Source organism: Amphiura filiformis, chromosome 4 (assembly GCF_039555335.1).
Source record: "Amphiura filiformis chromosome 4, Afil_fr2py, whole genome shotgun sequence".
Classification (NCBI taxonomy): domain Eukaryota; kingdom Metazoa; phylum Echinodermata; class Ophiuroidea; order Amphilepidida; family Amphiuridae; genus Amphiura; species Amphiura filiformis.
In genome coordinates this window covers 35769076-35796368 of record NC_092631.1, presented here as the reverse complement: position 1 = coordinate 35796368, position 27293 = coordinate 35769076, and the positions used below count along the sequence as shown (strand labels likewise).

General features: G+C 37.1%; 1 protein-coding gene across 1 annotated transcript; it reads right to left on the bottom strand.

Annotated features, from left to right (window-relative positions):
* Positions 1–245: 245 nt before the first annotated feature.
* On the bottom strand, positions 246–20346 carry LOC140150842 (E3 ubiquitin-protein ligase rnf213-alpha-like). The gene is made up of 13 exons (XM_072172985.1): positions 20251–20346; positions 18261–18413; positions 16500–16674; positions 12738–12826; positions 10745–11020; positions 9552–9693; positions 8947–9039; positions 7405–7585; positions 6617–6899; positions 6003–6203; positions 5068–5157; positions 967–1145; positions 246–566 (listed from the first exon to the last, which is right to left on the bottom strand). Exons 2-13 carry the CDS (start codon positions 18312–18314, stop codon positions 395–397), a joined length of 1935 nt encoding a protein of 644 aa, XP_072029086.1. The 5' UTR covers positions 18315–18413; positions 20251–20346; the 3' UTR covers positions 246–394.
* Between the last annotated feature and the right edge of the window lie 6947 nt (positions 20347–27293).

Genomic DNA, 27293 nt, shown 5'->3' with positions numbered 1-27293 from the left:
TACACATAATTATTGCACCACCCTTACCTGAATGGGTGACTGTATGGATGTCAACTGAAATGTCCCATTACACTACCAAAAGTGTATATTTGTACATAAATGGTGCAAACTAAGAAATACATTTGTTTTTTTCAAAATATTGTCACTTACTGTTTTTAAACACATGAGCATGAATTGTTATGAAGCTTTACTTATTACTTAGAATTCATTTGCATTGCATCTTTTTGCACTATCAGCTCCATTATTCTATCACGATTAACAGTACAAACAATTTGCACACAGAAATTGCAAGCCAAAGAATTGGCAGCGACATTTTCTAGCACAGTAAAATAATAATGGAATCAGAAATAGTATGTTTTGGCCAAAAGTATCTTTCTAAGGAATGTCTATAACATTAATGATGGGCACTTGCTGCCCTGGCTTGATGTTGCTGCATATAGTCTACTGCATGCCGCCATACATCAACTGCATGTCTCAAGACCAGATCATCTGACAGTTGCTCTTCCATCTCATGCACAGGCTGACCATCTTTGCCATCAATGTAAGCACTCAATACAGCTGAGATACTGTGGAAGAGATAAACATTATAGTCAAAGTTACATGACCAAAATCCCGTTCCCACTCTTTTTTAAAATGTCTGATGATTGAGTATGTCTAATTTCTGTGTTTTGTGATCAGCTAAACTTTACTTCATAGATAAATTGTTAGTTTCTTATTGGAACTCAAATAATGAATTGTAAAAAGCGGAAATTTTCTTTAAAAGAAAGTGATTTGTAGCTTTTCTCAGCTTCCTTAACCATGTTAACAAGAGACAACTGTGTCTTTTGCTAGTGATAACCATTCTTAACTTCTAAAGACTGGATTTGCAGTTCTCCTCAATTTCATTATTTCAAATCAAAAGAGGATTTTCTACATCTATATCTGCAATATTTTATGAAAGATGAAACAGGTCATATATGAACTTACCTCCACCCAGTTACATCTTGCTCCCGGTTGCTAGTTTTCTTGAGGTCCAACACGATATATTCATACAATTCAGCTACTAGATGTTCTACATTGATGTGCCTCAGTGACTGGCCCAATGCATGCTGCTGCTCACGGTTGATTGGATCACGGAAGTCTTGTTTCACTCCTTCAAATGGATCCTGTTTGAAAATGATAAAAGATGTATTCCTATGTATGCATGGTGTTCTTTTCTATAGCTTCCAAAAGGTCTATTCTGTATGCTCAATCTATAAAATCATCTTGACAGCTGCAAATTTCTCTTTTATCTTGAGTATGTTGGTTTTAATAAACTGTGCAACACATCTGGATATGATTAATATTGATTGTCTCGAGACAGCAGGAAAGCACAACAACGCAAAGAATAGACTCCGCATTGCCCCCACGATCATGAGGACCATTTAATACACATAAGCTTATTTATAATAATTTCACAATCTCATAGAAATTAAGACTATATTGAGATAATAACATATTTCATATCAATTAAACAAATTATATACATTGAGATGATTAATTGCAGCAAGCATTTGGAATTATTTATCATCTTCATATAAATCAATAAATACGCAAATTATTGGAAAAATGTGTACAAGCCAACCATACAGGCTGGACAAACAAAGTTGACTTCTGAATCACATTTAACCAAATTTCATCTTAAGCAAATCTTAAGCATATCTTAAACAGATACATCTTTGGATCAAACAGAGGATTGGATTGGAAAACAGCATTTTTAACCGCAATTAAATAATTAGAAATCTCCAAAAGAATAAACAATGCCAACACTAGCAAGCGAACATTTTGTATTCAGCAAGATACGGCATCAATGCTTAAACCATTTACTGATATATAATCCACTGGTATTGACAACCAAGTAAATAAAGATACTCCAAATAAGCAACAAAGCATTTATAACCCTGGTATAAAAAGCGCAGCAGAAAGGGAGGAAAGCATGAAGGCAACCAATAGCCCACTATAAAAGCGCGGTAGAAAGTGGAGACAATCTACCGACGAGATTCTTCAGGTTTCAAGAAACTCCGTAACACATTCAACACCATAAAACGCAGTAGAAAGTGGAGACAATCTACAGACGAGATTCTTCAGGTTTTGAAGAAAATCCTTAACACATCCAGGCACCATTAAGCGCGGTAGAAAGTGGAGACAATCTACTGACGAGATTCTTCAGGTTTCAAGAAACTCCGTAACACATTCAAACACCATAAAAGCGCGGTAGAAAGTGGAGACAATCTACCGGCGAGATTCTTCAGGTTTCGAAGAAACTCCGTAACACATTCAAACACCATAAAATGCAGTAGAAAGTGGAGACAATCTACAGACGAGATTCTTCAGGTTTTGAAGAAAATCCTTAACACATCCAGGCACCATTAAACGCGGTAGAAAGTGGAGACAATCTACTGACGAGATTCTTCAGGTTTCAAGAAACTCCGTAACACATTCAAACACCATAAAAGCGCGGTAGAAAGTGGAGACAATCTACAGGCGAGATTCTTCAGGTTTTGAAGAAAATCCTTAACACATCCAAGCACCATAAAACGCAGTAGAAAGTGGAGACAATCTACCGGCGAGATTCTTCAGGTTTTGAAGAAACTCCATAACACATTCAAACACCATAAAAGCGCAGTAGAAAGTGGAGACAATCTACAGACGAGATTCTTCAGGTTTCAAGAAACTCCGTAACACATTCAAACACCATAAAACGCGTAGAAAGTGGAGACAATCTACAGACGAGATTCTTCAGGTTTTGAAGAAAATCCTTAACACATTCAGGCACCATAAAACGCAGTAGAAAGTGGAGACAATCTACTGACGAGATTCTTCAGGTTTCGAAGAAACTCCGTAACACATTCAAACACCATAAAACGCAGTAGAAAGTGGAGACAATCTACAGACGAGATTCTTCAGGTTTTGAAGAAAATCCTTAACACATCCAAGCACCATAAAACGCAGCAGAAAGTGGAGACAATCTACCGACGAGATTCTTCAGGTTTTGAAGAAACTCCATAACACATTCAAACACCATAAAACGCGGTAGAAAGTGGAGACAATCTACAGGCGAGATTCTTCAGGTTTCAAGAAACTCCGTAACACATTCAAACACCATAAAACGCAGTAGAAAGTGGAGACAATCTACAGACGAGATTCTTCAGGTTTTGAAGAAACTCCATACAAAGCATTCATTCCCCTTCTATAAAACGCAGTAGAAAGTGGAGACAATCTACTAATGATATTCTTCAAGATTTCAAGAAATTCCATACAAAGCCTCTATTTTTAAGCATAAAGCAGCATATTTGGACATACCATTTTATTGGAGTATCTTTAACCATATTTATTTACTGAATCACCCTTCCAGCTTTTGGGAGGGTGGGGGGGATTTTTTGGTCCATCAAGATCGAAGGAACAATTGCAAGTGCATCACTAGGAGAACTATGGACATAACAAAGGAATTTAAAAAAAAGACGGAGACCTGAATGGCTGCACACCACTAAAGTGACAGCTGACTGGACAGAAAAACTGAGCTTGTTGCTATAACAACATAACAATAACCCCTAAATTAAAACTGACTTGACCAGGAGACCAAAACACTTTAAGTGTACTTGAGAATGCTCAAGTGGGAATAAGAGGATAAGCCTCTACACCTAGATGCACATGACAGCCTAATGTCCCCTGCTGCTGAGACAATCTAGTTTTTAAAAGATTTGCAACTTTAAAAAACGGAATTATCAAAACATCAACAACAAAAAACTACAAGCACATTTCCTTTATTTATTCATGCAAAAAAAGTTAACAAAAATATTATAATGGACTATGTTCATATTTCACATAATATGGCTAATCTATCACACAAACACATTGCACAGTGATCTTTTCTGTAATGTTTAATAACAAGGGACTGGTTTGTCAATCAGCACAGGTCCTCAGTGTATATTGCTACTGCGGCAAGCAGTGAAAGGTCATTGTGCATTGCTAAAGGCATGCAGATTCAATCAATGAATAATATTTAGAGGTTACTGCGCATCGGTTATTTGTAGGGCATTGTGAAAAATCTAAACATTTTGCCTTTGGAACCGAGGAATATCCCGAGGGGCGCAGCCCCGAGGGATATTCCGAGGTCCAAAGCAAAATGTTTAGATTTTTCACAATGCCCGACATAACCGATGCAAAGTTATTAACCTCATTCATAACCGTCACTTTCATCTTTTAACTTTACAAAATAACACAAATTTTTCCTCAAAAGTTTGTAAAATAAACAATTTTACATCCTCCTTTCCACAAATCGATCAGGCTAAAACAAAACGACCAATAACAAAAGTGCGTATCAGAATCTGTGCAAATATGGTAGCGCATAATCCAAATCTGCAGCCAGCGCAGCAGCAGTTCGTTGGACGCTTTGTCACGGCGCACGCAGAAGTCAATTGTGTGCGACATTGGAACAACTACGCATTTTGCGGTCAATTGTGAGATATTAATGACCTCGATTTGCGTTAGCGTTTTCACAAATAATAAAATATGATTGGATCGCACGCATCGCGTTTATTAATGAGGTTATGAATGATGATTAAATATGGTTTCATTTATTATATATTCAAGACTATACATTGTTTATGCCCTTGGGATGCTTTACCAGAACATTTTGTGATTCTTATTTCATCAAAATAATAATAAAAAAATAAAAACATTCCTTCATTTCCCTACCCCGCGATCACACATCTGGAGCACCGGGTATAAACCTTTATGCTTCTCGACCAATCAAAAACACGGAAATAATGTTAATTAATTAGTTTACTCTATTTGTGACACAATCTGATCTAACCATGCCAAAGCAGATATGTTAAAAAGTTATATATCACTTTCAACTTGCAAAGTAAGCAAGTGTGTGATTGATGAAAATTCAACACCCTTAGCATTCCTGGTTGCAAAATTATAAGCTTTTACAATGCTAAAAAGTACCAAGCAGCACATGTAGTTATGTCCCTTTTATACTCCAAGCAGTGCAGATATTATCACATGATGAGACCTATATATATGCATAATATGACAACCTACCTGTCTATTGTCTAGTAGCCTACGAGCTCTCTCTACTGCCAAGGCTTGCCATAATGATAAGATGTGATTTAGACGGCAATATTGCTGGGCCTAGGAACAAGAACAGCATGTTTTATTGTCAATATGAGAGATCATATTAATAAAAGCAGCTGGTAAGAGTAGTACCATTTCAATGAAATACTGCAATTTTGATCCCATCGATGGCTGACAATAAGGCACCATTCACAAACACTTGTAACGGGGGGGCATGATGGCTTAAAACTGAAGTTGCCCAAAGGACTGCATTCTAATCATGACTTTTGTCAGGCTTGCAAATATGCAACTAAATACTGAAGTTGAAAACCTGACAGATTTTCATGATCGCATCTCTTGACCAGTTCACCAGCATCCAATAAAGTCTTATTTGAATGAAGATTTTATTGGGCATTCTGCAATATCTATATGGCATTTGAAACTTTATAGCAATGGGCTATTCTTGTTAAAATCCACACACCCCCTATGGAAGACATGACTTCCCACACAGATGGTGTAGATTTCAAATGAAGTCACCCATTCAGGTAACCCCATTTGAAATTCACACTCCTTGTGTGGAAGATTAAGGACATGTCCATTATGGGGTGTATGTGAACTTCAAATGAAATAACCCAATTTATCATGAGGGGTAAAATGTGATGTGATCAAGCAAAATCAATCAGAAGTCGGAAATATTGATTTTGAGATATAGCCAAACAACGGAAGTATCTCATATACGGACTGCTCATATCTTTTGAACTGGTTGTCCAAATTCGACGGCGTTTTCTGAAAAATGTAGCTTTGCAAATGTTGTTTACAATCCTATAAGAAACTGAAAATTTAATATGTCCGACTTCAGACTGATTTTGCTTGGTCACACCACAAATATTCAAGGTATGAAGTGAAACCCTATTAACATGTACCTTTGGGCTGTGTCTGAGACCTCTATCAGGAGGCAGCTTTAGCATTCGATGCAGGTACTCTCTGATGTGCATTGAAGCTTCTACTTCTGCGTTCACTAAGAAACCAATGGCAATGTCTAATGCTGCAAGGCAGTCACAGAGATCTGGAAAACTCCTCAACTCAGAGAGGATCTGGTGTTTGATGGCTGGTGAAAGACTCTCCTGTATTAAAATTATGAAGTAAAATCTTCATGTTTATGAGGTACGCATTTAATTGGTTAATATTATTGAAGCAAATTGGACATAATTCACCAAAATAATATGTTGTACTCTATTAAGTCCTGATATGATTGTATTTACTTAATCCCCGACATGGCTATGTTCAGGGGAACAACCCTAAAATTTGGACTATGTACTACCAACTACTTTTCTACTGTTAACCAGTACATGTACTAGCATTGCAAGTTTGTGCAATTTACTACCCATTTTATATAGTCTTAACATGTGGACTGCCTACACTGTTGCATCCACAATTAGATGGCAATGTTTCATTGTGTGTCCTTGTTTGGGGCAATTACTATCAGCTCCTACCTATTATCATAACACAAATGGTAAACTACAAGCTCATACTCTACCTGTGGTATCTTAGTCCTCAATGCCTGGAAGACTGTAGCGTCCCTTGAATCCTGTCTGAATACCAGATGCTCTATCTTCTGTACCAATTTAGGTCTGCCTTGTACAAATCTTTCTTTGATTTGTCTCTGTAGGCCTAGTAAGTTGTATGTCAGCCTTGTACCATTACTACCTGCTTCCATGGCATAGTCACAATGGGAAAGGATCATAGGTAATAGATCCCTTTCATGGTGATAGGCGACTAGGTGACCGATGGATGCATTGCATGGATTGATAACAGAGGCTCTGGGTCAAGAAGAAAGAACAAATTAATATCATTGATATTTCTGTGCCTATTCCTTTACTGAGTCAATAATATTAGTGCAGTCCAAAGAGGTTATATTAGAGATTCCAACTCCGCCATGTTTGGAGTCTGAACTTTCCAAAATAACCCCTTGGGTGTCCTAAAACCTTATTATGCTGGTGCATGTGTATCGACACCTACATACAAAGAAAGTACATTGATCAAAGTGCAGAACAGTCAAAGGTAACTTGTTGTTTACTCCAGAAAGCCAACAAAGTTACAATTGAAACAAGTAGATTAGTCAATTACGTGGTGAGTAGAACGTGTTCCCGCCAATTGTGCAGAAGTACAAGATTAGAAAAGGCAAGTTTGTGAAGGATGAACATATGCCATTACCCAAAGGTTGTTGTGTCCAGGTCTGATTTCTTTTCTTGCTAAAAGTTTTGAAATTCACTCTTTTCCAAATCTTATGATTTGTACTTTCTACCAAGTATAACAAAAACTTACTTTGGTAGTCCAGGCTGCAATCTATGATATATGTCTATGAAGCCATTGTGTGCACGGATCAGGAAATCTACTAAAGCTGTAGAACAGACGCCAGCTTCATGTCGTGTTGGTAGTAACATGGCTAGGCTACAGGATTCTGTCATGATTTGCATGCAGTGTTCATGTGGGACAGCAAGACCACCTGCAGAAGAAATTGATTACAGTTTCTGGCAGAGAAGAACAGCAGTTGTTTACAATTTGAGAACGTGCAGAGCGTACACAAGGAAGTGGGGTTCTGATTGGCTGATTCAATCATCTGACAATCATAACAACCCAATTATCTGATTGGCTGATTACTCGTCAAAGCATTGGACGGCGCAAAGCAGCGCTCTTCAATGGAACACAAAGCTCTACGTATGTCGCTCATTAACCGGGCGCTCGCGTCAATCAGAGCAAGGGACTGCTATTCTTCACTGAAACCAAGTGTAGGTCATAGTAAGCCAGTTGAAGTAGGATTGATAAGATATGATAGAAATATCAAATGAGACTGAATCAGACTTGAGTCACATGCAGACAGTGATGAAGTGTCGGTATAATGCAAAGAAGCTACAGCCACCAAGTTTGTTTCCTGTTGGTAGAGCTGCCGAGAACCATTACGGGCATGGGGTATCTTGAACACACATGCTTTTTATCAATTTATTAAAAATAATTTTTTATAAATGTTTGTCCTCTGTCTTTTTTGTTTTTTTTGCATGAAAATAAACAATTTTACAAAAAACAAAAACTTCACCATACTAATATTATTAATATACATTGCTACAGAATCATGTTAAACATCAAACGTGTGGATCGGATTCCAAATGAAACCATCTACAACCTGACCAACACCACTCCACTGTTTGCCAGAGTCAAGATTCATCAACTCAAATTTCTCGGCCATATACTGCGTCTTGAAGATGGAGAGCCTGTGAAAGAATATGCGCTATATATCCCACCACATGGGAAGAGGAAACCGGGACGGCCGCACACACTGTACTTACAGTATGTCCAGCACCTCCTGGGAGATACTGAAGGGATGCTGCAGCCAAACAAAATTGTTTCGCTTGCCCAAGATCTCATTAGTTGGAGAAAGCTTGACTGATGATGATGATGACACTGCTGTGAGAGTTTCGTCAGACTGGTCCACTTTTCGTGACAAATGTTTAATGCATTGCGTAAATAGCAGAGGCTACGTACAGATTTTGTGCAACATTTTAGACAAAGCATATCTCATGGTGTTCAAATTAAATCTATACACACTTTGGTTTAGCTATACACATTTTAATTTTAATAACAAAAAACAAAAGATTATCTTGACAACTTTAACATCTCAACACCATACTTTTCAGAAATGACAGTGAGGTAAAATCAGACATCATGAGAAGTTTTGTCCAAAATGTTGCACAAAAATTTTAAAGAGCATTTTGTCAATCATGGAGGGGAAATAGTGTAACTCTATCATTTATCAGCAAGAGCCCAAAACCAAACAAAAAGCTTGGACATATTGTTACCACGGTAACTTACCATTGTTGACATAGTTTGGTATATACTCTCTAACCTGGTTCCATGTGTCTATGAAGACTCCTATCAGATGCTGTATTTGATTTAGATATTGATCTACAAAGAAACATAAAGGGGTGCTAGCAAGAAATAACACATAGCAAGTTATCAATACCTTGACAGTAGATTGCCACATACACAGGGCACCACAACCCTCCCCACCCCATACACAAACACCCACCCCCCTGTATCATTACCATTCTTAAGACATCAAAGTGTATGTCCTCAGAAAGGGCTACTTTCTCATGCCATGGGAAAAAAATCTCACACATTGTCTTTAACATTATTTTCAATGTGGATGAGAATTTTTTTTGTCTCTACCCCCTCCCAACTTTTCAATTAATTTTTGTTTAGTCTGCAATAAATACTGCCTCTCAGTGGGACAATTTGGAACAATATCTCACTCCCAAGTAATTCTGATAAATTGACAGCCCTGTGTAACATCTTTGGATGGGGGTATGGGTCTTTGGAAATCTGATGTTTTTCAATGTCCGAAGACTTCAAAGACCTCATATGTTTAGTAATGCCAATGCGCACACCCCCACAAATACACCACACACACATTTTACCTTGTGGCAATTTCTCCAGGAATTCTTGTATACTCATGGACGTAGCCTCCGCTGCATCAATGCGTCTGTGGTACTTGTCTATCAACATCTGCTGTAGACGGATGATGTTTGGAAGATGATGTAGTAACTGCAGAATGACCTCCTAAATAGTCAAAAGAAATAAATTCATATTTTCAATTTTGTAGGTTCTCATAAGCACAGGTGGGCCTAATCTTTAAATTGTTACCAAGGTTTATGTAAATATGTCATTCGGTTCCTAGTACTATTCACCTAAAGTGGCAAGATTTCCATTTTTATGGAAAACAGAAAAAAATCACGGAATTGGAGTAGAGAATGGAAAAAATGGAAAATACAATTTTGCAAGATTCTGCTATGATTTCCACCTAAACAAATCAGCAAAAGGTCCAAGCAAACGTTTTCTTCAATTTTGTATTTACTTTGCCTTTAGGCCATAGAACTAATAGTTCTAAGACACAGAAACATCAGCTGAGGCGCCACTTTGTTTGTTTACCTCTATTTCCTAGAATTGTTACCTTTTAGAAAACACAAAACAGGCAATATGCCACTTTGCATTAACCCATTTGCTTAGTTTAAAAATAATAATGCACTTGGCACACTATCTTGGTGGTTTGGGAAAAGGTTAAAGGGCATTGGACCTTAACCATTGCCTGACATAGGGAACAAAATGTTCTCTGTGTTTTAAATAAGACTGTGAAAATATTTATATTTTGTTGACAGTTCAAGTAATCTTATCATTATTGATTGAAGTTTGAGAATTGCACCACCTCTCACCAATGTGATTCCATGCAGTTTCTATGTGCAATATACACTGTGTGCATTGTATTTATGTTTCTTTTTTTTATCTAATGTATATTTCACATTTTACCATGCTTTTGCTCTCAATTGCTATTGCATTTTTTTGTGCATTTTGCTTCTGCACTATGCAATGTGATGTATTATATTGTTTCATCATTTGATGTTTATTCCACAGTGCTGTTTTTTTTTTTTGTTCTGTGCTGTTTTGAATGTAATGTGCTTTATAAGAATAAAATATTGTTATTATTATTAGCCCAGCCTTCCTACAGCACCATAGATCATCTGCATAGTTGACATTAATGAGCACCTAAATAATAACACAAGTACAAAAATACAGTGTACTCCCAATCTGTGTGAAACTAACTATATAAACCAACCTGTTCCAAGAAAGCTTGCAGCAATGCCAATGGCCACTCTTGCTGATTTCCTCTACTGCTCTGCTGTATATTCTGTGTCAAATACTGCTGCAGACTTTCTACATTGATACGAGGTCTGTGTTGCCAGATGGCTTGGAGACTGTGTAGTTGATTGAGGTCTTCTCGCTTTGTTATAGGAGCCACAGGCTGGTGTAGGAGCCGCATCAATGGGTTGGTGCTGAAGCGTTGGTCGTTTCGGAGCATTTCGCTAGCAGTTGCTAGTTTGTGGTCCAAGTTCTGAAACAATATGTCATGAAAGGTTACAAACACTATCACATAACTGTTTTTAAAAAGATTTTTTTAAATTTTCTAATGGTTTATAATAGAGTCATGTATGTACACAAATGATATACACAACATATTGCAGGACAATTTGTTGTACCTAACCAGTCAACATTAATAGGTAAATTTTCACGGGAAAATTTTCTGGACACGTGACCAATGCGTATCAATGTGAGTGTAACCTCGAGCCTGATCTCTGACCCCCGGCGGTGACCTCGCTATTCAAGTCTTAGTAATTTTGAATTGGAATAGTATTTTTGACCGCAATTTTGATAGAAATTTGTGCATTGCAAATTTATTGAATATTATGTTATCTTAATTTTTTCACAATATCATCAAAACGTAATTTCAAAAATATCTATCTACGGAAAAAAATATTTATCTACGGAAACTCTTAGCATAACATTATTAACTTGCGACAAGTAACTTATTTTGCCTCAAAGGAAGAATTCTTCCTATTCAAATACATTGGAAGAACACCCGCTGTGCTCGGGGTCACATGCCATAATGCTAATATGTCTGCGCCCATGGGTGTCACATGTCCAAAAAAATTTCCCGTGAAAATTTACCTATTAATTCTGACTGCTAACTGCTAAGTGGATTTGAACATATCAAATACCCATAGTGCCACAAGTGCGCTTAGCTGATGTACCCTACATGTATTACTTACTCTTGTTTCCTACATCTATACTAATATTGGATCATAGGGGGAGGGGCACTTATCAAAAATGTTTTAACAAAATAATTTTTATTTATAACAATTTAATAACAAAATAATTTTTATTTATAACAATTTAATGATAAAACATAAAACAATAGTCAAAATCATTTAAAACTCAAACGGCAGAATGCATACATTCCTGTGAATTTCCATCTGATTCTATTCAATGCTACAGGTACAGTAAAATGGGATGCTAATTAGACTGGGGCAAATAAGGAAAGCTAATTGCACAGGTACTAATTAGTTGATTACATCACTATATTATGTAGGTTTCACACTCATAATAATTAGACCTACAGTTTGTGTACAAAATGGTTTTTGAAAGTAATGTTTTCAAAAAAAAACATAAAGAAATATATATCATTGACCATTGATTTTTCAAGGTTCCGGACCATGAGGATTATTAAGTTTGTTTGTCACCCCACTGTCAGATTAGCAACACTAATGAATTACCTCACAGATCAAGACAGGAGGCCTTAAGGGACATTTTTTATTGTGTGAAATCTATATATTTAATTATCATAATTTACATTACATTACAACTGAGGAAAAACTATTAAGGTCAGACACTATTTTAAACTGTTGCGATTTGGTAGTTCACAGCATCTTGCGAATGGTAGTCAGCTTTGGCAAAAATTGCATTGCTCATTTCATAGCGAGTGTGTCGAAGAATTCAAATATCACAAATAGATTTTTGTATGTCCTGTGGTTCTTGAATTATGTTGTAGGAGGGCTGAAACACCTAAACACTTACATAAACGTACATAAATCATTAACAACGATAAATCAAGCAAGGTTTCAAAGTATATGGTTGTTAGATAATGAAAATCAATTTTTTTTTGTGCTGCTTCGACCAACAATACCTCGTCTACCCTTTTGTGCACAAAAAGTTAAGGAGTTCTTGTTTTGGCACAAAAAAAAAAAGAAAGAAGAGAAATTAGTGTTTCTTACCTCCATGGCAGGTGCGATAAATGCTTGGTTAAACTGCATTTCCCAATCTCGCCTGCATTGCTTACTTGGCCATTTTGTACCACATGTTCCTGTGCAAAAAACAAATAGGTGGAAATAATTTTTCTATGAAAAACAACAAGCATCAGACTGGAGATAACTTCATAGTTACTCCCATTCCAGATAAATACAGCACTAATTTTTGGGGATTAAAAAAATATGATCAAGTTCTGCAAAATAAAACATAGCTAAATCCTAATCCTTTAGTTAGTCCTAACTGGCAATACAAGTAAAATTTTAATATTTGGGCATTTCTTGAAAAAAGAGCCAAAAACATGCATTTTTGTCATGTTTTGTGACAATCGAGTCACAAAAATCAAAGACTTGGAACAAGTCTAAGCATTCAAAATCTTGAGTAGATGCCGCAATTTTGCTCTAATTTCCACTTTTTTGTGTTACTATAAAAATGAAACATGTCTTTTCCAATAACGAGAATGCATAAACCGAAATTAGTCTTAGTACAAGTCTTTGAGCTTGATTGTCACAGCATACGAAAAACACCCTAAAAACGCATGTTTTTGGCCCTTATTTCCAAAAATTGGCCAAATATTAAAATGTTACTTTTATTGCCAGTTAGGACTAACTAAAGGATTAGGATTTAGCTATGTTTCATTTGGCAAAACAGGATAATATTTTTTTATCCCAAAAAATTAGTGCTGTATTTTTCTGGAATAGGGAGTAGTTCATAACCTCATGAATATACCCTGTGAGTGAGAGACAATCAAACTTATTTATTTGCCAAAAGATGAACCCAATGCAGGTTACTAATAATTCACCTGTCATTCACCTGTCATTCACCTGTCTTGTCGGGCTCTTGGGAAGGTAGAAAAACCTTATTGTGCCCACCTTAATACATCCTAACACTCACTGCACATTACATAATAAGGGTATTTGGCTGAAGAGGACTTAGTACACCGAAGCCTGCCAGAGTTGACCAACACCATGTGTAAACTTGTTGTACTCCTTTACCATTGCTTTATCAACTCCAGTTTTAAACCTATTAATGGTTTCAGCACAGACAACATGTTCTGGAAGGGCATTCCATTGGTTGACAACTCTTGAGCTGAAGGTGTGTGACCTCAGGTTGAGTCTTGTGTGCTGTTTCTGGATCTTGTAGGTGTGTCCTCTTGTGCCTGTCTTGCTATCGTCCATCCTAAATAGGGTTTCTTTGTCTATGTCGTTGATACCGTGCATGATCTTGAAAACTTGTATCATGTCTCCTCTTATCCTTCTGTATGCTAGAGTTGGAAGATTCAATTTCTTTAATCGCTCTTCATAAGTCATCTCCTTCAAACTTGGAACAATCTTGGTAGCTCTTCGTTGAACCTTCTCTATTAATTGGGCGTCCTTATTGTAAATTGGATTCCATATGCTATTGGCGTACTCAAGATGTGGTCTTACCAATGACTTGTAGAGTATCCTTAGAATCTCCTCATCCATGAAGTCAAAAGTTCGGCGGATGATTCCTACCATTCTATTGGCTTTATTTGCTACCATGGCTGCATGCTTACTGAAGGACAGAGAGGGATCAAATTTCACGCCAAGGTCTTTCTCTTCCTTTATGACTTCAAGATCACGTTTTGTACCTTCCTCTGACATTGAATAAGTGTGGTTCTCTGACTGGTTACCATAGTGCATAACTCCATAAACAACAGTGAACCTCCGCGTAACATATTAATGATTTCTGATTGTGCATTGTATAGAAATTTTTTAAGGGGAAATAAAAGATAAAGTTAAAATTGTATTTTGTTTAAAAAAACCCATGATAATATTATACAGATGGAATCAAACAAATTGAAATGTGATGGTTATGAATGAGGTTAATGAATTTCAATCAGTTGTTTTTCACAATACCCTCAAAACAACTGATGCGCAATCATAAACCTCTTACTTAAATATAAATCAAACAAATAAATGTTTATGGGACATACAGATTGACATCACCATTTATGAACACTGACTTTTTCCAACTTTAGTTTGTTGAATGTTCACAATCTTTACCCCTGTAGTAACTCACCTCTGCCAGGAATAAGGCAGAAAAAGTGTTTTTTGTTTTCACTGGTAACAAGTAATTGAAGTATTTAAATTCAGAACCCATGCTTAAACTTGGTTCAACCTGTAAGTGGCTCATAAAATAGCAGATTCATATAGAATGGCATGCACGCAGTTGGGTGCCACACCTACATAAGTACCCTTTGCATATGCATCAATGGCGTAAACTTGCGTGAATTTAGCCGAGTGTATGTTGGGACTTAATTGATGTGCGCAGTAATAAAAACCAAATATTTATACACCACTGATAGATTGAACAAAGTATAGTGTATGATGACCAATGCATAGACATCATATATAAATAACTAGACCAATCATGGCCCTTGGATTTTGATGAGGTAGATGGAGGAATATGCAAATTAGAAGACTGGTGCTTACATTTGTGATGTCATTTGAAATAAGCCAAATCGGCATTGGAAGTTTGCAATGCATTGTAGGACAGTTTTTGCAGTTTTGGGACACTTTGTCCTTTGACCTTTCAGAAAATTCAGAAATATTGGGTTTTTGTACGTACAAAACATAATCTAAAATGTTTTACAATAATTAAAGGCTTAATGTACGATTTCCTTCAAATGTTAAATTTGTCATTATATACTCAAAATGCTGAAATAATACTAGTAATAATGATCGGGAATGGTTTCTGTCCATTTTGAGCTGAAATAACGAGGTAACATGAAAGAAACACTGCTTGTTATTTTGGCCGCTTAACACGCAGTTCTATATGGACATAAAGTCATAATTTCTTGAATTATGACTTTATGTCTAACTGTGCTCTGTTTACCTACAAACACAACAAATTTGGCTGATGACATTTAGGTGCAAGTTGTGAAATTTGTAAACATTACAAATATGCAAAAAAATCAGGTTTGAAAAAAATTAACCAAATTCATATTATAAGATCGTACATTATGACTTTAAAACAAATATAAAAAATATTAGTATTTTATAAATTAATTATTTGGTATTTTTAATGATCAACATTATGACAATAATAAGAAAATTAATAATAATTACGTCAATTTTCTCGATATGTCAGAGGTCAAAGTGTCCCAAAACTGCTTTCAAAAACCGGAAGTTATATTGGGCTTATTATCTGGTTGGTTCAAAATCTTTTTACCCAAAAATGACAAACATTTACACTTCTCTTTCCATTACTGTTATATTGTGAAGTGCCATATAGCTGAAGTGTTATAGTCAAATATGTCAGGAAAATATTTCTGCTGATGACCCCATGTTGTATAGGCTCGTAAAGTTAAACTTTGGCTGCCCTATTTTGTGTCATATTGCTACGTGCCTGCTTGAGCTATCTGATGAGTAAATTATAGTTTGATCAGATCATAATCGGCAGGAATTGTTAGGGTTTTGACACTACACCGAAAAGTAGACCCACATTAAGAGTGATATAATTGACCTATCTGGTCTACATTTTGCTTGTTAAAGAAAGGAAACAAAAGTATAGGACTTTAATTAATTGTGATGCTTCTTGCGAGATCTCACAAGATAATGATCCAAATAAAATATATTGATATTAATCACAAGGCACGCCGATTACTATATGAATATTTATGGTCCAACTTATACACAATGGAAAGAGTGTTTATAGAAACCCTCTGTATGTTCCTTTAAGATCATCAGCATACTATATGTTCTCACCATTTTGATCCTGACTTGTTGTTATTCTATGTAGCACCATATGAATAATGAAAAGGCAATCATCCTGGCTTTTACCACATGCTGCAGCTAGATGGTTGAGATCTTTTAACAGGTGACGCATCAGGAATTCAGAAGGATGGATGGTTGTGGCTGGGTGAATCATCTGCTGAACAGCCTATCAATATAAAGACAAAAAATTAAGCCCTGAAAGTCATTTTTCTTATCTTTTGTGCAGGGAAAGGATAACAAAAATCAGGAAATATTCCTAAGAAATCACACCTCTGCAAGAAGCTGATTTGATGAGTTCTGAAATATTGCCAAACTAAGGTTGACGAGTTCTGAAAATAATTTCTCCAGCATTTGCTCCTTCAGAGAAAGAAAAATAACAACTCTGTTTTACGGACGGACAGGAATTAGCACCAACTTTTTTTTCTGCACCTCTTAAAATATGTAGCTGACCTATCTTAACATAAAAATCAACTTGATTTTGAAATCAAATAATTCTAACCCCCCTGTACATACCCCCTGAACATTTGAAATTAAGGTTGCCGAATTCGGAAGACTTGCACTGTGCAAAGGTATAGGGAATTTGTGACCTCTTCGGGATAACATTATTCAAATACAATTTATTACAAATGTGGTAATTTAAGAGTCTATAATTGTTTGGCAGACATATTGTATGATATTTTGCATATATATATTCAGTCAAGGGGGGAGGGGCACATACCCCAGTATGTATACATTCACACAGATATCTCAGTTCATTGAGCTATTTAAAGTACTCACTAAAGTCAAAGTTTCTCTGTTTTATATTATTATTAAAATCACAAATGCTTGCTTCAGCCTTTGATGTAACATTGTTCAGATAAACCTTCAAGTTGTTGACATAGGTGATTAATGGCAGGTTCTTGTAATCCTTTTTCAGTCTAAAATGTCACTACCTTTTGGTATTGAGACAGAGCTAGGTGCTGGTCTACCGGGGGGCACTCCAACTTTGGAGGTGACGCGTATGTAGGGCTGTTAAGACCCCCTTTTTCAACACCGCTGTCACCCAAAGACCCCATATTTTTTATGGGCACATGCTCTGTCACCCAAAGACCCAGTATTTCCTTTCTATCTGTCACCAAAAGACCCTTAAATTTGAACAGCAACACATCATCTGTCACTGATTTTGTTACTTCTTTGGAAATAACAAGCCGTTTGAAGCCATTTAGAACTTTAAAAAATCAATTTTCAAGGCTTCTTGTGGCTCTCACCTAACGACCCCATTTAAAAAAGGTCATATTCTCACCCAACGCCTCCCTAATTTAGATCGAAATGGTCCGCCTCTCACCCAATGACCCCATATTTGTCAATTTTGCTCTCACCGAATCCCAAAAAACACACTCTCACCCAACGACCCCATATTTTTGATATTTTGCTCTCACCGAATGCCACTTGGTGCGAAAGTGCCAGCCATCAGAGATACGGTGAAGGAGACTTCGCTATCTATGATACATTTCATATTGAAGTGCCCCCGGGGGTCTACCTCATCTGCATCATTGTGAAAGGCCCACCTAGATCTTTCAGTTTCTGAAGATCCTTATTTCTTCTTCTATCCACCCTAACATTTGCGATTTCTTTGACAGTTAGACCTTCCTTGGTAAGCACTTCCTGTTTCAGTAATCTTTCACCTAATTATTTGTGGTACTATAAACTATAAGTTGGAAGTGACAGTATGTATTTGTCGTGTTAGGATGGTTTGGATTTGATTAAACTTACAAATTGATTATTAAGAGTAGCTCCTATCATAGTAGCATGTAGTAAAGCCCTCATTATTGATATACTGATAGCATTCAGGTAACGCTCTGGTACAGCTCTTGCCCTCTATTGGCAGCATCTCCTAACACATGACCTGCTGTAGTAGTGTCACGCCTGTAAAGAGATAGATAATCACCGATCAGACACAACAAAAATGAAGGTGTGAAGGTGTGAATGAATGAATGAATGAATGAATGAATGAAAGAATGACTCAATCAATCAATCAATCAATCATATGTTCAGAATTACCGAATCTACATTCAGTTAAGCCGATCGACTAAATAGAAAAAACCATCCATGAAGCTGAAGGAAGCAAGGAACTATTGCAGAGAAATCAAGAACCTGTGCTACCACACAACCTTTATTTGCTTATTGGACTCTGTATAGCCCCAGAGGATGTTTAAAGACATTCCCACAACCCAATGGGGTTTCTGACCTTGTATGTCTGGCTTTTGTACACATGCGGTACAGTTGTTCATACCTTGCATTGGGCTTGCGTGCAAATATCTGGTGTTTTCATCCTATTATTTAACATTCAAAACATCGAGACTTAGGAATAAAATTTATGCAGTGGGACAATATGAATGTTTCCTGTAAGAAAATCAAATATCAGTCATAAGTCTCAACTATTTAACTCGTTGGCTGCAGTTTTAAAATTACCATTTTGTGTGTGTGGCAATGGGGACTTTGCCTTTAAAATTAGGTTATATTGATCAAATTTCCCAATCATAGTGCATTGTAGGAATGCCGTTAAGCCTCCTCTGGTATAGCCCCATGCATAATGCTATGAAATCTGTCATATAGGGTCCACAACTTATAAGTTCCCCCCTAATACTTTTAAAAATATGTCGAAAAATATTTTACAGAATGTAAAAATGTAAAAAGATATGTATACCCCTGTGGACCAATTTATAGCGTCACACATCATTGCGTTCAGTCACAATGACTAATTGTGTAAGAAAAGAGGCTGTTTTAAAAGTTGCACCTGAGTCCATAGCAGTCAGGTTTTCTTTAACAAACACATGAATAGGCCTGGCCTACTGTATTATTTGAGAATTGACTCCTACGGACTCAGATGCAACTTTTAAAACTGTTTAAAACGGTCTCTTTTTTTACATAATGAACCATTGTGACTGAACGCAATGACGTGTGACGCTTTAATTTGGTCCATATGTGTAAAACAATTACGGCTACATATCTTTTTACACATTTTCATTTCGTCAAATATTTTACGATTTATTTTAAAAAGTATTTAGGGGGGAACTTATAAGTTGTGGACCCTATATTTGATTGTCACTCAAGGGGACCAAAAGAGATTAAAAGAGTGCATCTCCAGTATTATCTGGTGAAGGTCCAAAATTGAACTAGAAAAGTCACGGTTTTTAGTGCAAGGCGTTGATTAGAATGCCTCCACCATGGGGCAATTTAAATTCAGAAAGATATTATAACAGCTAAATGTCAAACTGTATAAGCGGTAAACAAACAAAGAAACATAACCTCAAATGACCTTTGACTTCCGTATGTGACTTTAATACCACCAATATATGAAGGCACGGCACCCATAATGCAGCTACGACCCAAGTTTGATATAAAATTGGATTGATTGAGCCCATATTTATTGAGTGAGCTATGAGTTTTAAAATATTGGACGAGGCGTAGTATTTTAAAACTCATAGCGAGACCATGGTCATTATTTTTAATAATGGATGCATTAGGATTTAAACTATTCATATGAGTGACCAAATTTTAACCAAAAGTCTTAAATAATGGTATTTTATAAATTGACACAAATATCCTTTGACCTCAGTATACGACCTTGAACACCGTAGTTATGGTTTTTCTACTTTTTCGATATCTGACCACAGCTTATTTTACTTCACCTGCATTGATGTCAACGAATCCAAGTTCTCCTAGTATAATTCAACTCTAAATCAAAAATTATTTCACTTACATAGCGGCAGCTTGGCGTCCTCCGACCAATCGATAACTACCTCCACCTATGGGCACGCCACAGTCTTGACATTTACCAGTTTGATTAGGCTTACCACACTGAATTGTAAAAAAAAAATAATAAAAATATTTCATTACTGATATTTCATTCTTAATTGTTAAGTTCATTTTAAAAGCTGAAACTGTTGTGGCTACCACCAAACCTGCCCTATTTGTTGCAATGCCTCAAGTATGCAGTTGCATATAGAGCACTGTTGTAAAACAATTTGGGTACAAATTTTGTTTCTGTGTAATTGATTGTGAAAAAAAGGATTTGTAAAAGTAGACTCTGCTTTAACTCCAAGCAACACAAATAGCAATGTTGACGTTAAGTTTCAGAAGAGGATATTTAACACTTACACAACAGCCAGGCATATATTGTAAATCAGATGAGTGTCATTCAGTAAATGTTCAGGAGGATAGAACACTTGCACTACCAAGTACTGAAGTCCCATGACAATTAAAGCACTTTGATCAGAACCATGAGAACAGGAAAGAAAGAATGCAATTGTCATATTCTCATGGTCCTTTTTATTTCTTTGAGTATTTTGCTATAACGATGGCAGGTTACTATCTTATTATTTTTGCTTTGATCAAAAGGGGAGTTTATGTTTATAATGTCAATTAATTAATAGAATTGAAGACATGATCGATTGTTTGTGCCCTAAGCAGAGACCCTGTTCATACATTCCCCAACATTCATCTCATAAAATAATAACAAAATATATGACGTAACATTCTTAAAAATTATAATAAATGTGATTTTGCTGTGTTTTTTGATACCAAAATCGACATGCTAAAGCAGCTGGGTATGAATGTTGTGTCAACCAATCACATGCACTGTTAGATCTCTCCCTCTCTGAATATGTAAGAATAAGGGGCGGTCAATAAGTTCGTAGAACAAGGTACTTGAAGGTACTTGTACTAGCCAAATTCTTTCTATCTAACTCTTGAACATGATCACTGCATACCTTAATGCACCCATCTCAACTTTTCTTGAAACCTTCTATGTCAACAAAATGGAAGTCTTCCAATTTCTCGATTAGCCACTCTTCAGTGAAGGCTCTCCAACACTGATCCCCAGCAAACCTGATATTATGAAGGTAGGACTTAAAATTCTAAAATAGGTTTCACTAACTGGAGGCCATGCGTGGACCACAATATGGTTGCTTTAGTTACCTGACCCCTCTGTCGTGAATGACAGCTTGACAAACTGAGAATAGTGTACAGGACACAATCCAAGAACAGTCCCATTCCTACCACCAACCTTCTTCACTTGATGGCTTGTCTCAAATTTGCTATCAAAATTGTATGATATATGTCTATGATTGTACTGTCATTTGGCAAATGATCTGTTATCAAGACTCTCCCTGAATCTCTGAAAACAGCAATAAAGACATCGACCTATGGTGACAGAGTGATGATCTTCTTAAAGGTGGGGGATCCAGGTGCTTCCACTGAATGAATTCATTATTCCAGTGATTAATGTATGTCTTATCACCTTTAGCCAAATATAAATGAAATTTGTCTCGGTCCTCATTCTAAGTGTATGAAAGGTGTGGCCCGGATTATGTCCACTGGTATCAATTTTTTGCATGAAGATTCTCGGACCCCATTTAGAAGACACCCTGGAATACTCAAATGTTAATGGATTTATGTTGAAAACACTTTCATCAGAGTTGTTATATTTTGTGGCTATCTCATCTTTCTTGTACCAGCACATATATCATTAGTGGTGACATCAGCAAGTCTTTTGGGCCTTGGATGATCTTCAAGGACGCTCATTCCATCCTTGAACTCCAAGGACCCTTTCATTGCTGTTGAAGATCAGGGACTTTGTCACCATTTACTGCAAGTGTACATGGTTAAATTTCATTTGAGTTTTCACCTCCGTCACGAGGAAAATTCCACGATAACCCTGTGTTCACTTCTGGCAGAACCTGTGAATTCAAGGAGGTAGGCTTCCTCTGCAGGGTGTCCTACCCACATACAGTGATGCAAAAATCAAATATTTTTGCAGTAATGTTATGAAGGAACAAGCTTTCAAATGTGACCAAATTCATTACCGTGCGACAAAGTAGCCTACCTTGTTCTAAAAACTTTTTGACCACCCCTCGTATGAAGACCTGTGTTTTGAAAATATTCTAGGATATGAATGTAAAGTAGTATTGAAATGAAACTTGGTAGGCTTACATGTTATATCCCTAGAATTGATTTAACATAGAAATCTGTGGTTATAAAACATTTAAATGCATAAATGAATTTAAATTTGTGATTTATAGTGCACAATGCCAACCCACAGGCATCTGTACGCTTTACTGATTTTTGGTGACCACTGTGGTCCAAGACATACCGTATAAACTATTAAACAACATTCAAGGATGCCGCTCAGTATAGGAGCAGTCTTCTACTCTACCTTGTTCCTTAAGTGCTAGGAGAATTTCAAGTTTATTTTCACAAGAACATTTTCCAACCACACTGGGTCTTGAACTCAGGACCCTTGATTTTTGACATGTGCAGTTCTTGCACTCACAGATGAAAGGCCCCTAATTTACAAGATATTTAAATTTTACCACAATTTAGTGTTAGTGTCCAACAAGGATTCATTTCATACCTCGTTTGTAAGGACATTGTTAAAATGTTTGACCCCATTTGACCTTTGCCCTTTATCTGCTTAACCATGCATATAATGCCAACCATATATTTTACCAATCATTGTAACTACATATATAATATAATCTGAATCTCAACATCATTGGGCCATTTCGAATATTTGACCCATGTTGACCCCTTCTATGACCTCTACCAGGAGGGGACAATTGGTCTGATATTTTGCAAAAAAATCATCAACCACTGGTAACTTTGAAACTACCAATTACACAACTTGACAGTTCTTGCACTCAGGTCTTCATAATATGAGCATATATGAACAAATTTTCTACTAATAACACTGAGACTTTCCTTACCTCTCCTATTGTGTAGGGGTGTCCATTTTTGCACTCTATATAACAAGACAAAATAACACATAATTGAAGTTATAAAAGCAAGTTTTCATCTTGACTGCAAATCAACATTTGTGAATTTGTTGGCACTAGTTTATACGTAAATAGTCAATAATTTAGAAATGATATTTCAAAGTAATATCTCAGCTGTGCAATCCAGTCCATGACAAAAATACACTGAGAACCCCCAACAGAGCTGATACCTCCTCTCTATGAAACAAATATTTAGTTTAAAAGCATTTTTGTTACCACTTATTGTACATGTAATATATTTTGTACAACATAAAATCCATAAATGCTCCATAAATTGATCAATAAGCATAAACAGTTCCATTTGATGATAACTACTCATGCTAGATTTACTGATCCCTTCATGGCCTATCATAGTGCCATCTTAGCTTCTAGCATACATTTGATGATGCATACAACAAAGTCATCGAGGCAGACCTTAAATGGCAAGTTGCAAGAGGTTGAAAGAGCGCATGTCAACTCCAAACATGGTGAAAGTTGGAAACTGATCAATGACATCACTGGTATGCAGTACAGGTCAGTTGAAGGGAAATACACAAAGTGAAAGGGTCACCAATTGGTACAACCACTTCAAAGGCCTTCTTGGAAGCCGTCCTGACATCGATGATGAGGAAGAAGAAATAACACCAGTTTTAGACGAGCTTGATATTAAAGTGGGGCCATTTGACAAAGATGAATATGAAGAAGCTAAAGCATCTTTGGTTGAGGGAAAGAGCTGTGGAGAGGACAACATACCTCCAGAAGTGCTGAAGAGATGCAACCTAGATGACATTGTGTTAGGGTTCTGCAATGACGCACTTCTCAAAGGGAAGAAACCGGATCAATGATCCATACTTAATATTGTTCCTATCCCTAAAACAGGAGATCTTAGTTCCGGAAACAACTACCGCGGTATTAGTCTAACCTCCATCGTAGCCAAAACCTACAACAGAATGATACTTAATAGGATCAGACCTGAAATTGACCAGCATCTGAGAACAAATCAGAATGGATTTAGAGTTGGTAGAACGACTGTTGGACACATCCTTGCACTACGTAGGTTGATTGAAGAGGTAAAGGCGCATAACCTGCCAGCGATAATAACATTCATCGACTTCAAGAAAGCTTTCGACACCATCCATAGAGGCAAGATGTTGAAGATACTCCATGCCTCACGGTATTCGGAACTCATTGTTGAAGCTATTAGCAACATGTACCAAAACACAAAAGCCAAAGTAATATCACCAGATGGCGAGACAGAATTGTTTGAAATCTTAGCAGGAGTACTTCAGGGGGATACCCTCGCCCCATACCTGTTCGTGATTGCCCTCGACTTTGCACTGAGAATAGCTATTGAAGGAAACGAAGAGGAGCTAGGATTCCATCTGGAAAAGAGACGAAGTAGGAGAGTTGGCCCAGTCGTGGTGACAGACTTTGATTTTGCTGACGACATTGCACTGTTGTCTGAGGAAATACACCAAGCACAAGAACTGCTTCATAGAGTGGAGACTTCAGCTGCTAAAGTGGGCCTGAAGATGAATGGAAGTAAAACAAAGTATATGTCCTACAATAACAGGAGAGAAAACATCACAACAAATGAGGGTGTAGTACTACAGGAGGTAGATGACTTCAAATACCTAGGCGCTTGGATGAAAAGCACTGAAAGGGATGTAAAGTTACGTAAAGCAGCAGCATGGAGGGCGTGCAGTAAACTTAAGAAAATCTGGAGGTCAACTCTTACCAGGAGTTTCAAACTCCGAATCTTTGCTGCAACAGTGGAGTCGGTGCTGTTTTGTGGTTGAGAAGCATGGACCATCACCCCTAAACTTGCAAAGGGTCTGGATGGCTGTTACACCCGCATGCTAAGAACTGTTCTGAATGTACATTGGAAGGAACATATGTCAAATGCAGACCTATATGGAGATATTCCCAAAATAAGCCACAAGATCAGGGAAAGAAGAACCTGGTTTGCTGGCCACTGTTCCAGAAACGAGGAGCCCGCATCAAAAATGGTTCATTGGATACCCAAGCATGGGAGGCGGAAACCTGGAAGACCTGCTCTGACCTACATTGACATTCTGGAAGATGACACTGGACTGGAGGCAACAGACTTCAAGACAGCAATGGAGGACAGGAAGTTGTGGAAAGCCATCACAGTTCGAGGACACCACTCGAATTAAGCAAGCAAGTAAGCAAGCATACATATGAAGCGCTCAAATGCAAAACAATGATAAATACTATTTTCAAACTTGTTGAGTTAAAAGAGGGGTAACACTATTGGTTTAGGATATGGAATGTCTTCAAACTTACATACCATGACAAATATTGTCCCCTTTATGTATACATGTAAAAAACAGGAACATTTTCAGTGTCATCATCATCATCAGTCGGCTGCGGAGCAGGCGACTACAAGCTTTCTCCAACTAATGCGATCTTGGGCAAGCGAAACAATTTTGTTTGGCTGCAGCATCCCATCAGTATCTCCCAGGAGGTGCTGGACATACTGTAAGTACAGTGTGCGTGGCCGTCCTGGTTTCCTTTTCCCATGTGGTGGAATATAAAGTGCATATTCTTTCACAGGCTCGCCATCTTCAAGACGCAGTATATGGCCGAGAAATTTGAGTTGATGAATCTTGACTCTGGCAACCAGTAGAGTGGTGTTGGTCAGGTTGTAGATGGTTTCATTTGGAATCCGATCCACACGCTTGATGTTTAACATGACTCTGTAGCAAGATGTTGCAAATGCATTGATCTTGTTTTCCATGTCCTTGGTATACCCATGACTCGCACCCGTACAGAAAGACAGTAACACACGTTGTCTGAAACAGCTTGATTTTTGTTTCGATTGGCAGGGACGGGCTTCTCCAAAGGCGTTCCAGTTTCCAGAAAGCTGCCCAGGCTAGTGCTTTTCTTCTTTTTAGGTCTCCAACACTAGAGCCCATCTTGGAACCAAAATACTTGAAGTCTGTGACATGGTTGATACCATAGACTTCAAGTGCTGGTTGGGCGTTACAGTTTGCAGTCATATATTCTGTCTTAGGTGCGCTGATGACAAGGCCTAGATCTGCTGCTGCAGTTGTAGTCCTAGTTAGCTGTGACTGGGCCCAGGCTATGGAAGATTCCAGCATTCAGTGTAAATGTGAATAATTAGCATAATAAGCAAACCAATACGTTGGTACGTGTGTATGTATTGTGGTCCCGCATCATTGTACACAGCGAAACTTCATTCGAGAAGAAACAGTGATTTTATATAAATTCATAGTTCACCGACATGCTAGAGATAGCGTGCATGTAGCAGGAATATTATCGCATTTAATCATAAAGGAGTATTATTCCTGGTATCACCGTAGCTGTTAAGATGCTTACAGATGTTTGTGCATGTCCCAATTTATCAAAATGAAATTCCTAGCCACTACCCACAATTCCTAGGGACGTGTGAAATTTCATAAATTGGTAATCTCAAATCGACTGTTTTTATGATTTCTTTGGAAATACATTAATATGGAATGTCAAATTTCAGGATGGTAATGAGGAAAAATATGATCTATTATATGATAAAAATTCTCATCAACAATGAGATAAATTGGGGGATGAGGCTGTCAACTGGGTCACAGACCTTTTAAGGACACCAACACCTGTCCTACAATGTTGGATTTAAATTGACCCCTTGCTTTAAAAATTCCAAAGTAAGTTTTTGAAAATATGATCAAAAGTAGAGCACATAAAGTTACATTTTACCAGCCATATTTCCCGATATCTCAAACTGAGAAAAATTGATTTAACTATGTTGAGCACAGTTTCTGACCCTTTACTCTCAAAGGGTACGTCAAAACTAATGAGTTCAGATATTTTTTCTATCTGGACACAAAAATGCAGTGTTTACTTATTCATTTAGTATGATACATTGTTAACATGCAAGAAAACTGGAATGTGTGAAGGAGAGTGTGGTTTGGCATTGAGGGAACTCTATGCAAGGCTATAAGACTTGTAGGCT